The following is a 14,998-nucleotide window of genomic DNA, read 5'->3' on the forward strand; positions in this document are numbered from 1 at the left end:
GGCCGAGAAGATGTAGTGGCCATCTGTCTTTAAGGCAGGTATCTCAGCAGACTGCAGGGAACGTGAAGAGTGCTACTGGCCCTGTCTCCAAGTATTGTGGCAGTGGGTAAAAACCAACAGCCTGGTCTTTTAAAGAGTTACAGTCTCCATCTCTTTGCATGAGATTATCTTTTCCTACTGAGCAGTGTCGCCTCTGAAAACTAGGCGGTTGTAGACATGGAAAAAAGTTCTAAGATTATTTCCTCTCCTCAGTCTGAAATGCAAATTGATTTCTGACGAGTCCATGAAGAGTCTTCATTGTTAGCCTTTTCCCTGGTGACTTGTGAAGCTGTAACTCTTCTGAATTTATTTTTCACACAGAACAGCATGTATTTTCCCTACTGTTGACCTCTGACTGTGCTACAAGGATGAGAAGTTTTGAAGGGAAGACTGTTTCTTGCAATAATCAGTGTAGCAGCAGGCATTTGTTGAGCCTAGGCATTCAGGACAATAATTCAGGGAAAAGGCAGCCAAATCTGTTTTTGGATGTTCAGACTCTCCTGAGAACAATTCCTAAGACAGCCCTCACAGTTTGTGGCTGTATTCAGAGGACGGTGCCTTGTATGAAGGAGCCAGCTGTCTTCCCTGATTCAACACAGGTGCTGTGTATTTGCAGCCACGGGTTTCTGAGTGTCCACAGGCTTGGTCTTTCTTTTTCTCCGAACTGTTTTGTGCCAAGAAGGCCGGGTTGCTCGCTGTGCTTCCCACTGCTCTGCTAGTGATTGTTACAACAACAAGAAGTAACCCTGCAGTGATTTCATCAGAACACTTACTCCCTGCGGTGCATTTCAGCTTCTTATTGGAATACTTTGGATTAACAGAGACTTAGAGGAAGAATAAAGAAGTCTTTGTGTTTGTCAAGGATTTTAACTAGTGAGTAAGTGGCAGCCTCCTAGTTTGCAGAGAGAAAGAGCAATTTGATCCTATGTGTTTCTGTTTGAAACCACGCACATTTTGTTTTGCTGAGAACTCAAGTTTGTTCTTTTTTTTTATCGTCTTTATCCCCAGAGAGCTTGGCTTTCCCCTGGCTTTACACCTGGTGTGGCTGCTTTGCACCTGTATTATGCACATATATAATGCCACCAGTATCATGTGCTAGGTAATGCTTGCTGTAATAGTTACACAGGAGGTGCAAAGCGATGGGCTTCAATTTTGGCAGTGGGCGGCATGTGTAGCTGAAGCCAAAATTTGGCCTTCCATAATAATGGAGGACCAAAGCAACATCCAAAAAATGACATTAGTCTCTTGTATCACCAGGTCCTGCAGTAAACACAGTTTGTCAAACACAGGAGTCAAGTGTGATTTGAATTGAGGTGAAGCTTGTTTTAAAATATTAAATAAAACACATTTGAAATTCAGAGAGAACAGTCATCTCTGACCTGCGTATCACAGGCCGAGTAATTTTCACCCAGTTACTCCAGGGTTGTACTTGCAATATTCTTATAATATCAGTATGACTATGCAGCAATTCAAATCACAGTATATGTCTGAATGTTCATGGGCAGAAAAAGAGTCCATTTACTTTTTATGCTTGCTGCTCTGGAGCTTAGGAAACCTTGGGCAGCCTGAGGAGTGACATTGGACTGTTAGCTGTATGGATGGAGTGTGAATGTTTCTAACTTAATTTACCAATGAATATATGTTGAGCTTGCATTAGCTAAGTGTTAAATGGCAGTAAAGGTATTAAGAGTTAATGGAAAATGGAGTACACAGAGGCTATTGCTTCTGAATAGTACATTTTTGAATAATTGCATTCCCGGTTGATTTGTTTTTATAGATCTCTTCCATGTCATTCTTTGTGCTTTTTGAAGTAAATTTTTGTGAGGAACAGATGAAATCTAATTTGCCGTGTGGCTTGCATTTAACAGATATTTTATTGCTGTGGCGTTTTATGTAAGTTATTAATTGCAAAGCACATTATGATGTGCAATTCTAATTCTAGCTAATTTGATTACCCTTGCAACACAGTACAACTTTACTTTAGGAAACTCTTGTTAGCATGTAATAAGATCTTGCGGTTGAGAAGGAAAAAAAACCAAGGTCCTTGAGCACTACATTTTCATAGTGCCATGCTCAAAATCACAGTGCCTTATTCTAGTGCTGTACAGGGATGGACAGTGTGTTGTCCCCCTCCAGCACTGCTGCTGAAAGGGTTGGAAAGACTATCTGTAAAGATAACTGTATTTATTATCAAGAGTGATTAACCAGTGTCAGTGCTACAATCTTAACATGGGTCCTGAGAGCACTGTGTGTCTCATTAAAAACCTGCTTACATAATGATGGGTAAATGTGCTGAGCTGCAGAGCTGTGTGCTCCTTACTGTCTCTTTCAGATAGACCACAGATAGAAAGACAGTCTGATGATGTGGATGCCAACCTGGCACTTAACAATTTTAGTTCAGTTTTCCAGTTTAAAGCTTTTTGAATAATCACTGCGGTTCATATTAGGCTCTTTGTGGGACTGAGCAGTAGTCCACATGAGCCGCAGTTGCTTATCTATGAAACAGAAATAACAGTGCCCTTCTGCCATCCAACAGTGTGGTGAGGATGGTGGTTCATCCAGGAATTGCTAAGATGCAGCAGTATGGCCATAGAAGTACTGAGATGCAGAGATTAAACAGTATGACAAACCTTTGTTTTCAGTGAATGCTCTTGTTCATACTTAAATGTAAAAATCAACCAGATTCATACATACACATCATCAGGATTTTTTGGCAAAATGTTTTGCTACAGAAAAATGCTCTACTGAGGGAACACAACTTTCTGCAAAAGTATTTTGGTTTCTATTAAGCTTTCTTTGTGAAGCGGCCTTTCTTCCAAGACGAAGAATTCGTTCTCTTCATCTGGATGTGCAGCCCCTCGTGAGTTGGGAAAGGCCTAAGTTCAAGTCCAGGCTCTGTCTGATTCAGAGCAAGGCTGTAAATCTGTTGTCCGCTTCCCAGGTCATAGGTGCAGCAACAGTGATTCATACTCCAGTGGAGTGGTAAGAAGAATAAATCCCAGAGCACTTCCACACTGTTCTCAAAAGCAGGATTCTTGTCTTTTGTTTTCCACTGATGGCAATTATGTTGTGATCCAAAATCTGTATTTTAATTGTTTAATATTGAGATGTAGTGTAGAGTACCGATTGCAAAATTTCTTTATTTCTTGTTCATTACCTTTGTTTTCACCTTTCAGGGTGTGCTGATGGTTGGTCCTCCTGGCACTGGCAAAACAATGCTAGCCAAAGCTGTTGCTACAGAATGTGGAACAACGTTCTTCAATGTGTCTTCCTCTACCCTGACGTCTAAATACCGGGGCGAGTCTGAGAAGCTGGTCCGCCTCTTGTTTGAAATGGTATGTCCTCAGTGATGTGATCTGGGGATCACTAAGGTGAGAAGGGACATTTCCCTTGGTTTCCTGCCCCTCTAGTAGCATGTTGGAAGCATGGAGTTCATTGAACTGACGCCCCTTCAAACAGATAGAAAAGCGAAGTCTCTGTGTTTCTTTCCTTTTCTGATATGTCGTTGAGGATAAAGAAGGAAATGGTTCATCACCCATGTTTAGGATAGCGTTTTCCAGGCTAGCCATGGAGTTGTGACCTTGACAGAAATTCAGTTCTTACTTGGTTATGGGATAAGCCCATAGGAAGTAGATTTGAAATTCGAAGGGATTGGGAACTGTTATTCTAGAAGCAATATATGTTTTAGTTCTGTTTCTGTTCTGAATGATGGACACAAGCCTCTCAGTGAAGTTTTGGGTGTGGTCCATCATGCGGGCTATGTGAAGGACATGCCCATGTGGACCTATGCTAAAGGGTTGTTCACCTCTTTGGGATCCTCGCTGCACTTCTGCCATACTCTCAGTTAAAACCTGTCTCGGTTGAGACAGGCTGAGCTGCCTTCTGTCCCCTGGGCTTTTCCCTCACCGTAGAAAAACCTGGACATGGAAAAACTGACTGTATTTTAATTGTATTCCTTTTTGCCCTTTGCAAGACTAGTTGCTGGGGAAAGACCCCTGACTTCAGGAGTACAATTTAAACTTAACCATATGCCAAACAGTTTGTAAATCAAGATCTTGAATTATTTTCTTGTGACAGGCAGGGAAGTTATGTATGTAATGTGTCCAGTGGGACTGGGTCGTGGTCTGATGCGGGCCTGTGCTTGCTGCTGCAGCCTTAATAGTGATGTTTTCATTTGAATAAAGGCAAGGTTTTATGCTCCAACAACAATCTTCATTGATGAGATAGATTCGATCTGCAGCCGCAGAGGCACGTCCGATGAACACGAGGCGAGTCGCAGAGTCAAGTCAGAGCTGCTGGTGCAAATGGACGGTAACAAGTGTTTAGATCTGAGTTTGGGGCTTGGGTGCTGTTTCTTTACAGTTGGGAATGGAAGAATTTGAGCAATCTCGAAAACCTGGCTTTATGGGTGGGGGAAAAATAAGGCAGAATTTGAGAGTAGTGTATTTTTTGAGTATTCGAAGGCAGATGACTGAAAAGGGTGTTCTGCTTTATTTTTTTCTAAAATGGCCATTTTGATGGTAAGTTGAAAATTCATATTTAAGAGACACAGACTCGAGGAGAAGCAGATAAGGAGATTTGTGCAGTTTAATACAGGTCTTTAATTTTGATGCAATTGAAACAAATTTCTCCCCTTTGCTAGATTCTCCAGCTCGGGGACCCCATTGTGAGATCTGATTTTGCTGTATTCTGTGGTGGCAGCCAGTAGTACCCTTTTAGTCAGATTTAGTACCTGTTCTGTGCAGGTGCACGTAACGAGGATGACCACCTGAGAAATACTGTATGGTGTAGTGGTTTGATAACCACCTCTGTATTGCAGTTGTTCTTGCTATTTATTATGTCCTCAAATGTGCAGGTTCATTGTGGTAAACTCAGGGTAGGCAACTTTTTGCCCCAAAGTGATAATTTCTTTGCAGTCCTCATTTGGAAGGCCAAGGAGTGATTCCTATTTCTTCTATAGCCAGATTTGACAGAGATAGTACTTTCGGTGGCACTAGCAGGGCTATACACACATATGACTGTTATTAGCACTGTCAAAGAAAGCCCTCCCCTGGCTCAGCAAAAGAATGAACTGTCCCCCTCTCTGTGACAATGATGGTCTTGTCACACCTAAGCTATGGGAAGTTTGGAAAGCAGCACTAGGACTACATAGAACTGTTGCTTAGCATTGTCCAGGCTTCTGCAATATTTGTGCAGTGTTTCTTAGCAAGTATCTCAATCAGTAAGAGCTGTGGAGTGAAATTGCTCTAAACTGTTGTGCTTGCAGGGGTAGGTGGTGCTCTGGAAAATGATGACCCTTCCAAGATGGTTATGGTATTAGCAGCTACAAATTTTCCCTGGGATATCGATGAAGCTCTCCGACGTAGGCTGGAGAAGAGGATTTATATACCTTTGCCCACAGGTGTGTTTGCTACAAGCATTTTCCTTTAAAATGGCCTTTGTAAGATGAGCTTAGAACTACTGCACAGCTGTTGGGTTTGGGAGGAATCTTGATGTTTTTGTGATGAGCAGTGAAATTCAGGGGTTAATAATTTGGCTGGGTCGCTTTATTTTTAAAGAGAGTGAGAGAAAGGAAAAAAAAAATACTACTTGCTTGGGGGCTTAAAAACAAAGAGCTGTGGCATTTCATTGCAAGCCCATTGATGGGTTTTTACATTTTGAAAGAGAGTTAGTTTTAATGAGCCTGGAATTATTTTAAATGTTTAACAGTCAGTCCTTGAGTGATCATCAAAGGCAGCCTTTGGACATGTTCAGAAATACTGCAAATGCACTCCGTGCCCTTGCAGACAAATGCAAAGAAGTGGATCCACGAATTTTCACTGACAGGCTTAGTTCATTGTAAATCACTGCTTGCTCGCCTTTATGACTGTGCTTCGAGTCACTCAGAATGCAGCAGGCTGATTGCTTTCCTGCCCTAAGATATCTCCGCTTGTATTGTCTTTCCTAGCTGTCATTCACCTGTCCTATTAATTTTGAGATTCCTATCACTTGAAGTTTGCATAGCTTTGTTTCTTCTTGGTACAATGGATGCCTCATCTCCCTGCATGAGCACTCAAGATAACAAGATGCGTGTTCATGGTGACAGCAGTTGTGAATGAGTTTAGCAGGTATAAGGACACTTAATAGTTCTACAGCTTGTCTTTGCAGCTTACAGGTGATAACAGCTTCTAACAGGATGCCTGTCTTTATGACCAATTAGTTTAAAATCCTATTGGCTCTTGCTCTTGTTTCTAATTAAACCAGATTGTTTTTTGACACCACGTATTACACCCTGGACAACATGTGAGATGTGCTCCAGTTTTATTTCCAATTGTATTGGGTTTCTGTGGCAAGGTTTTGGTAGCAGGGCACTACAGGGGTGGCTTCTGTGAGAAGCTGCTAGAAGCTTCCCCCACGTCTGATAGAGCCAATGCCATCCAGCTCCAAGATGGACCTGCCACTGGCCAAGGCCGAGCCCATCAGCGATGGTGGTAGCGCCTCTGGGATAACATATTTAAGAAGGGGGGAAAAAAAACCTGTGCAACTGCAGCCAGAGAGATGAGTGAGAATATCAGAGGAACAACCCTGCAGACACCAAGGCCAGTGAAGAAGGAGGGGGAGGAGGTGCTCCAGGCGCTGGAGCAAAGATTCCCGTGCAGCCCCTGGTGAAGACCATGGTGAGACAGGCTGTCCCTCTGCAGCCCATGGAGGTCCACGGTGGAGCAGATATCCACCTGCAGCCTATGGAGGACCCTACGCTGGAGCAGGTGGATGCTTGAAGGAGGCTGTGACCCCATGGAGAGCCCGTGCTGGAGCAGGCTCCTTGCAGGACCTGTGGACCCATGGAGAGAGGAGCCCACACTGGAGCAGGTTTGCTGGCAGGACTTGTGACCCCGTGGGGGACCCATGCTGGAGCAGTCTGTTCCTGAAGGACTGCACCCTGGGGAAGAGACCCTCGCTGGATCAGTTCGTGAAGAACTGCAGCCAGTGGGAAGGATTCACAATGCAGAATTTCATGGAGGACTGTCTCCCGTGGGAGGGACCTCACGCTGGAGTAGGGGAAGAGTGTGGAGTCCTCCCCCTGAGGAGGAAGGAGCGGCAGAGACAATGTGTGATGAACTGACCGCAACCCCCATTCCCCATCCCCCTGCGCCACTGGCAGGGAGGAGATAGAGAAAATCGGGAGTGAGGTTGAACCCAGGAAGAAGGGAGGGATGAGGGGAAGGTGTTTTCAAGATTTGGGTTTTATTTTCTCATTACCCTACTCTGATTTGATTGGCAATAAATTAAATTAATTTCCCCAAGTCAAGTCTATTCTGCCCGTGACGGTAATTGGTGAATGATCTCTCCCTGCCCTTATCTCAACCCACGAGCCTTGTATTACATTTTCTCTCCCCTGTCCAACTGAGCAGGGGAGTCACAGAGTGGCTTTGGTGGGCCAACCAACCACACCAATCTTAGGTTCTGTTGCATCTGTTCTGTAAATAAGAATGCTGAGCTGTTTTGGGCAAGTCTAAATGATGCATTTATAACTGTGCTGTGTGATTTGATGTGGTCAGGCATCTTAATTGAAAAAGTGATGTGATATGATATGTCATATGTACACCTGTATATTGTGGAATTTGATGCAAGTATATATTCTACCGTGTTTCATTTTCAAAATACTGCAAGGACTTGCTTAGCCCCATAGCAAAGAGTAGAGTAATGTTCTCTGATACAGGACGCTCTCTGCAGGTATGCCATATGTACACTGTGCTCTGTAAATAATAAATCCCCATTTTATAGCTAGTGCCAGTTGTATGTGATTGATAACTATATTCTTGACAGTTCTGCAAAGCACACAAAACCAGCAGCTTTAGACAAGCTTTCTGATTTCTTTTATATTTCCCCTCCCCCCTTTTTTTTAATTAGGGACGTCGATAAATAAAACGTAAGTGTGGACATCTCCTTAAGACTTTTAGCTTTTCCTACTCTTTCTTCTGTTGTGCTTGTCCTTTTTTCTAGGTCATAAAAATTGGTCACTGTGGAAATAGAGGTGGTGAGCTGGTATGTTTTTCTCTCCAGTAAAAGCCAGGAAAGCATTCGTCCTCTTCTTTACCACCATTCTGCAGAGTAACACTTAGGCTATCAGGCTTCAGCAGCTTTCTTGGGTCCCAACTGAGTAAAGTGCTTAAACATATGCTTAAAGTTCAGCCTATTGTTAAGGGGTTTGTTCTGTCTGAAGCTCTGTTAATAGAATCCTCATTGTGGTTCTAATGAAACTTTGTGAATAATATGCAATCAAATACTTGAACAGTGAGTGAATCCGAAGGGATGTGAGAAGAAGCAGACATTTGTAGGACTGTGCTTTTGTGCCCTTGGGTAGTATGTGACCAAATGCTTTGTCACCTGAGACATAACAGACATTTTTAATGACGTATGACGTTGGAAAATGTCTCGAGGGTATGCTGTTTCAATATACTACTTTTAACCATATACTTTACTGTATTTGCACACTTTACTATGTTTTGTTCTGTCTCTTTTCTTATATTAAACCTTTTTGTTTGTACTTTTCACTGAAAAATCTAAGTTGGGTTTATTTCTTTTTTTAATGTTACTCTTGCAAGTCTTCAAACAAGTATTTTTATGTTGTAGCAAAAGGCAGAGCAGAACTACTTAAGATTAATCTTCGGGAAGTAGAACTGGATCCTGATATCAGCCTTGAAGAAATTGCTGAGAAGATTGAAGGCTATTCTGGTGCTGACATCACTAATGTTTGCAGGTATCTCATCCCCCTTAATTTGCAAGTAAAACTGCATGGAAAGTCATCCTTTACATTATGTGATAAGAGGCAATACCCACTATAGCTGTAGCCATGCTAACAGTGACTATGTTTGAGGCCCAAATCTATTTACTGGAACCATGCATTGCTGTCATGTGGAGCAGTCTAAAGACCATGGAGTCTTTGTATAAGATGTGGTTAAGTTTTTTCCTGGCTCTGAAGAGAAAAAAATTGTCTAAGCAGATCCCATGTTACCATTGTCTGCATTTACTGAATATTTGTTAATGTAGTGCAAAACAGGTTTGTGTTGTTTTGGTTTTTTTTTTTTTTTTAATCCCGTGAGTTTAAGAGCTAGAATTTTGTGATGCAAAGGAACCTTTCACAGAATACATCTTGGGGGCTTCTGTATGTTTGGACAGCCCCCAGTGCAGCAGTCTTGGTTTCTGCCTGAATCTTCTTAGGTGCAAGGGTGACACAGATAGTTTATAGCATTAGTATTGAATTTATTTCCCTCCTGTTCCCACAATTTGTTTCATTTTCTGACAAATGAGGCTTTTCTGGTGGAGGATAGGTATTTGGAAAAACTTATCGGTAGGAGGTCTACGTCCCTTACAATGTTAGGATCCCTGCCAAGAGAAACTGATCCTTTAAGAACATGGCTTGGGACTTTTTTTCTTCCCCTGCTGCTTTGCTGAAATTGTGAAATGACTCCATGGTTTTGAAAACTTGGTGTGTGTCATACAGTGCAATAGTAAAATTACCTTTTCTCCTTGAGGCCTGTGTTATCCCTTGCTGGGAAGAACCTGGGGAAAGAGAGAATGTAATTTCAGACTGCATGTGGGCTGTGGTGTGAGAAATGAGCGGTGTTCTCCATGCCAGTGGGCCACGCTGACAGCATCCAAGCTGGAGAGGAGTCGTGGAGCAGGTAGAGCATGAGGAGCCATGGGCACCAGTGGCCTCAGCCCTGCAGGGCCACGTGGTGCTAGTGTCTGATGCCTCCTGCTCTGCCCTTTACAGAGTCGGGTGCTATGTGTGAGCAGGCAACAGATCTGGGCTGCACTCCAAATGCTTGCTGACTGTCAGTTTGGGCTACACGCTGGGGAGAAGGTTGAAATCTAAGGGGATGGGGTGCAAAATCCAGACTACTTTAAAAAAAAAAAAAAAAAAAAGTCTTTGAGTGCAGTTCGTCTCCTACCCTGCCTTTTCCTGCACTGAAGTTGTAAAATTTCATCTCTATGAATCATTGTAAAAGGTTTTCAGTTTTATAGTTTTAATTATCTCTGCACATTTACCATATGCTTAAATGGGTTTTGGTGCCAATGCATTCTTTATGTTGAATTAATGTAGTGATCTGGGAACGTGGAAGCTAAGAAAGATGTGAACCGCATCTTCTGTGGTAAATAAATGCTCTCTTAAGTGTTTCTGCCAGTGGTTTCTAGCAAGAGAATACAATCAAAATTCATAGGCTTACAGCGCATGCTGCTAGTGATTAGCTCCCATACATTGTCCTGTATTTCCAGGGATGCCTCTTTAATGGCAATGAGACGACGTATTAACGGCTTAACTCCAGAAGAGATTCGTGCACTTTCTAAAGAGGAGCTTCAGATGCCGGTTACCAAGGGGGACTTTGAGCTGGCTCTGAAGAAAATCTCCAAATCTGTTTCTGCTGCAGACCTGGAGAAGTACGAAAAATGGATGGTGGAGTTTGGATCTGCTTAATCTCAGTGACAGCTCTCCTTTGCTAGAGTGTTATGGCTTTTGGTGTTTTCATTTGCAAAATGAGTTAGAAATCTTTTTAAAGGTTTAATAAAAGGTCTGCCTCTGCCCCCATCCCACCCCCTTCTGGTGACAAGATCTTTTAAACTCCATTTGCCTTTAAAGGGAATGAACACAATAATGAACTGATATTGTAAAAGATATTTTCTCTCTGAAACAGTAAAATAAGACAAACAGGAAGGAGAAAATAATACTTGTGAGGATAATATTTTTACTTTTCCAATGAAGAGCAGTGTTACTTAACCTCCTCATAGTCATCTTTCATGGCTGGAATCAATAATATCAGCTGGGGGATGTGACTCCGGAGGAGCTAACAAGGGCTCGCTGTACCCCCTGCTCTTAAGCACTACATTTCTGTTGAGCTGCTGACTCTGCCTCCCTTGAATGTGGCATCGAAGTTACTGTTCTCTCTCCCTCTTCTCGGATATTCAGAGCAAAGCCTGTGGATTAATTGGCATTACACAGAGGAAATAAGGATCAGTTTTCCATCAAGACATGGGCTCGGCTCTCCTCTCAGTTACACCCATTTGGAATCGATGTCGCCTCAGTCTGGGTTGATGTTACCTGTGCCGACTTCTGATGGAAATGAGAGGAAAAGAAAAGGGCCTTGATTGCTCTTAGTCCGGTTTATGCTTGATCCCTGAACATAGTTTGTACCAGTTTGACCAGTAGACACTTTGACTTAAGTTACATCTTGCACTTTTATGCGTATGTATTATCCTATACTTTGTCTATGCTGTCTAGATATTATTATTATTTAAGTACCAAGAGTTTAATACAGTAAAGACACTAATATCAAGGCTGACTGTAAAACACAAGGCTGTCCTTAAAACACATAGCTGTGGACTTCCACTGATTAGACATGAACTCTTTCCTAGCTTTAACAGACAATGGAATTTGCACCTGTTTATGTTACAGAACTGTTCATACTTTTTTTTTTTAATGAAGATTTCTTAAAAATGTATAAATGTTATTGATTTAGGGGAAAATAATCTGTACGATCTTATTTATGGTCTTATCTGTTTCTTCCCACGTACAAGTGCAGGGATGAGAAGGGTTGGGTTATAAACCCTGGCATGAGAAATCCTCTCTCTAGAATATGGCTGTCATGCTGACTATAGAAGCTTTTCACAGACACAGGCTGCAAGTCTGACATATGAAGGTTTCCCATGGTAGGAATGAGAAGGAGGGGTTAAACTTACAGAGGAATATGCAAGCTCTCAAATTTTTGGTGATTTTGTGAGCTAGGCCCGAAGTGTCTTGGTGGATGTGAGTTGCTGTGCAGTTCAGTAGGTATTCTGCCCTTAAGCTCTCTGCTGAGACTCCTAGTGGCGTAGCCGTATGTGGCAAAGTGTAGTAAGAAACAGATAACACCTCCTCTTGAATGAGAATATATCCTTATTTCCTCCTTCTTGCTCATTCTTGGAAGTTCCCGATAATGTCAGTAATTCAGCACAGTGGTCTTTTGGGCCATGACATGTGAACCACTAAGGTGAATGCTGCTCAAGCGTGTCTACTGTTCAATAGCAAGGACTGTCAGGATACATGCATGACAGCTCTGCAGCATCTATCTGATTATGTGAGTGACTTTTAAAGCAGTTCTACCATTGCTGTTTTGTCTGTCAGTATTCCTTTTTTTTTTTTTTCTTTCTTTGTATGTGAAGATCACATCTCGGATTGATCCTGTCATTTTAAAGAGCTGTCCCAATTTGCATGGAGGAACACCGTGGAGGTTCGATCAATCTCGCATTTGACATGAAACTCAGTTGGGGCTTTAGAAGTGTGTAACCATGTGGCACTCCAGAAAAATACCTTCTAGGGCTCCCAGACTGGTTGAGATAACAGCTGCTGTTGATATCTTTCAAAGGACAGAGCATCTCCACTGGCTAGAGTTAGGCCCTGTTACACTCCTGGACAGGGAGGTTAGTGCAGGAAGAACATCAGCTTTTACCCTCTTTACCTACAGGGAGAATAAAAGCTCCAGTTGCTTCTTTCCTGACCGGTTTGCACTAACTGCACAGTAGAGCCCGTGGGATTCACCATACCTGCGTCTGTCAGACTAAAAGGAACAGTTCTCTCTGCATTGCAAGGTGAACAAGTAGAAGCCGTGTTGACTCTTTATAATTTTTGGATAAATTCCTAGTAGGGCTAGTCTCTTGCTCCCAGGGAATAACTGGACTTTATAGAATAGAGAAAGCTTTGAAAACATTGCTGCAGTCTGTCATTTCTTCCTTACAAAAGCTGTAGGCTGCAGCCCTTACTCTTTTGTTTGTTTGTTTGTTTTACTGCAATAGAAATTAGTAAAGCTACGCGAATCTTTTGTGGCCAATGCCAGATTAGCGCTTCAGGGTCTCTCACTAGAGAGGCCATTGCTGCCCAAGGAGCTTAGTCTACACAAGCAAGATCTAGAAGGGAATAGACATGAATGCCAATAACTTACCCTGTTCAGCTGCCTAAGAGCAGTGCTGGGATTCAGCAGTTGCTGCTTAGAAAGGTCTGAGTACCAGTTTTCTCAGTTTCATATTGCAAGCAGCAGTGCCCTTCCTGCTGATGAAAGCATTTAGCAAAAATGTCATTCCTTAGCTCTTTGATGAATCTTTTACCTTAAGGCATTAAACTTCCCTCTTGGCGTTAAGCAAAATTCACTGTACTGGGCATTCCCTCTAGTAGGAATTATTCAGGTGCTGTGGTCTTTTTCTCTAAAGGTCATGATTTCTACCCCAAATATGGTTTTCCTGTACAGGTCCATTCATCCTTTACTGCTGCAGAACAGAAAAGTGAAAGTTTCCAGGCTGTAGATGTACGATGGTTGTGCCCCAGCATTACGTATTGGGCCCTGCTAGATCAGTCACCGCACATGACAGAGACTCTCCCTTCCCTGCTGAGACTTGTCAGGATGGGGATCTGACCCTCTATGCTGACCCTTACGTCTTTACCAAGTCACTCTGGTGCACTCACCTAGGTGGGCTTGGCGATCGGGTTATTAACTCAGGAGGGGAGCCAGCGGCGGAGTGCAGCAAGGAGCAACCAGGGAAGGAAGGCTGGGCCAACAGCGGCAGCTACTCGAGGCCCTAAGGATGAGCTTACGGCTCCGCGTAAGTCCAATTCGTGTCCCGCTGGGGGAATGTTGGGTTCCTCAGAGCGCGACGTATGAGCATATCACAGCCTGCTGCGCCGATTTGTTCGGTCTGTGTCTGTACGGAGCTACGCACACACACGTGTGTATGTGTATATATACGCACCCAATATATGGTGCTTCAGCAGTTTCTACCTAAATTACATAAAAACCATGTTTTAAAGCTGTGTTTACATGTCTCTTTCTAAAGATCTGTGAAGGCCCTCTTGGGTGGCACTGTTAATTTTTGTACAATAAGCAATCTGGTTGTATGAAGTAATAAATGTACTTGTAGAGTCTGTCTCGCTCGGGTTGGGCTGTGAGTGCTTTGCTGGTAAGCGTTTCCAAAGGCTGCCACACAATGCAGATTTTTTCAGCATGCCACGGTGGTGTTGGATTCACCAAAGCCCTGGACGAAGAGCAGTTAAAGCAGAGTCTGTGTTTTTTGGATAACACTGTCAGCAATGCTTTCCCCCTTAAACTGGCCTTTCATTGCCACAAGCTATAAAATGGGGAACGCTCCCATGCCCCGCGTGTGGAAGGAGGGTGGGGGAGAGGAGAGCAGAGGCCCCAGCAGATGTTCAGTGTTAGCACCTGATTCAGACCTCACAGAGCCGGGCAGGCTTTTTATTACTTGCCCCTGGGCTGGAAGTATAATCAGGCTCCAGAGAAGCTATATCATCAGCTGCCTGCTAACCAGACGACTTTCAAGAGCAAAACTTCTGTTAGCAAAGAGCTTTCAAACTTGGAAAGAGACCCTAAGTCTCTTGGGACTGAGTTGATTATTTGAATTTTCTCACTAACTTCCTTATGAAAGTATGTGTAGTTTCCAGTGTTTCATAATGCCTCAAGCATGAAAGAGCGAGCAAGGGAAATTGCTGATCAAGGGATTTCAGGAGAGGTCAAATCTTTGCATAGAAAGTTCAGCTCACCCCAGTTTAAAAGAGACTGTGAAACAGCAAAGGTGCACTGACTTCTTGTGATCATGCTAAAGATGAAGGAGCCTGTGTGCTGTAAAGAAGTCCTCCATCAAGTGAGCAAAGACTGAGCTGTACGGCCCAGGCACAGGGACGCGGAAGCAGCAGAGGAAATAGTGAAAATTTTTTTGTCTGTTTGTGGAATAAACTACCCTGAATCAGTTCATGGACTGACAATTTTCTCAGATCTATAGTGACAGATAAGAACATGAACTGGTGGAAGTGCTACCGGGGAGCGAGCAGGGAGGCTGGGAGAGCAGAGCAACACGCCGCTGTAAGCGGGTGTCAGCACCATGGCGGCAGCGGGGCCCGCTCCGTGCCAGCCGCCCACCGAGCTACGCTGCCGCTGCA

At 43.3% G+C, this 14,998-nt stretch overlaps 1 protein-coding gene across 6 annotated transcripts in view; it reads left to right on the forward strand.

Annotated features, from left to right (window-relative positions):
- KATNAL1 (katanin catalytic subunit A1 like 1) overlaps positions 1–13,971 on the forward strand; it is a 44,171-nt gene extending 30,200 nt beyond the window's left edge. For 3 of the 6 annotated variants that reach the window (XM_087759546.1, XM_087759547.1, XM_087759549.1), the window contains 4 exons: positions 3,216–3,374; positions 4,224–4,350; positions 5,306–5,440; positions 6,720–7,916. In XM_087759546.1, coding sequence (XP_087615672.1) covers positions 3,216–3,374; positions 4,224–4,350; positions 5,306–5,440; positions 6,720–7,141 — 843 coding nt within the window. In that variant the 3' untranslated portion in view covers positions 7,142–7,916. Of the gene's footprint in view, positions 1–3,215; positions 3,375–4,223; positions 4,351–5,305; positions 5,441–6,443; positions 6,694–6,719; positions 7,917–8,652; positions 8,780–10,299 lie in introns of those variants that run through there. The other 3 variants (XM_087759550.1, XM_087759551.1, XM_087759552.1) reach the window with 3 other exon arrangements.
- The last annotated feature ends 1,027 nt before the right edge of the window (positions 13,972–14,998 follow it).

Source organism: Nipponia nippon, unplaced genomic scaffold, assembly GCF_047370975.1.
Source record: "Nipponia nippon isolate SJK-2023a ecotype South Korea unplaced genomic scaffold, ASM4737097v1 scaffold_2, whole genome shotgun sequence".
NCBI classification, from domain to species: domain Eukaryota; kingdom Metazoa; phylum Chordata; class Aves; order Pelecaniformes; family Threskiornithidae; genus Nipponia; species Nipponia nippon.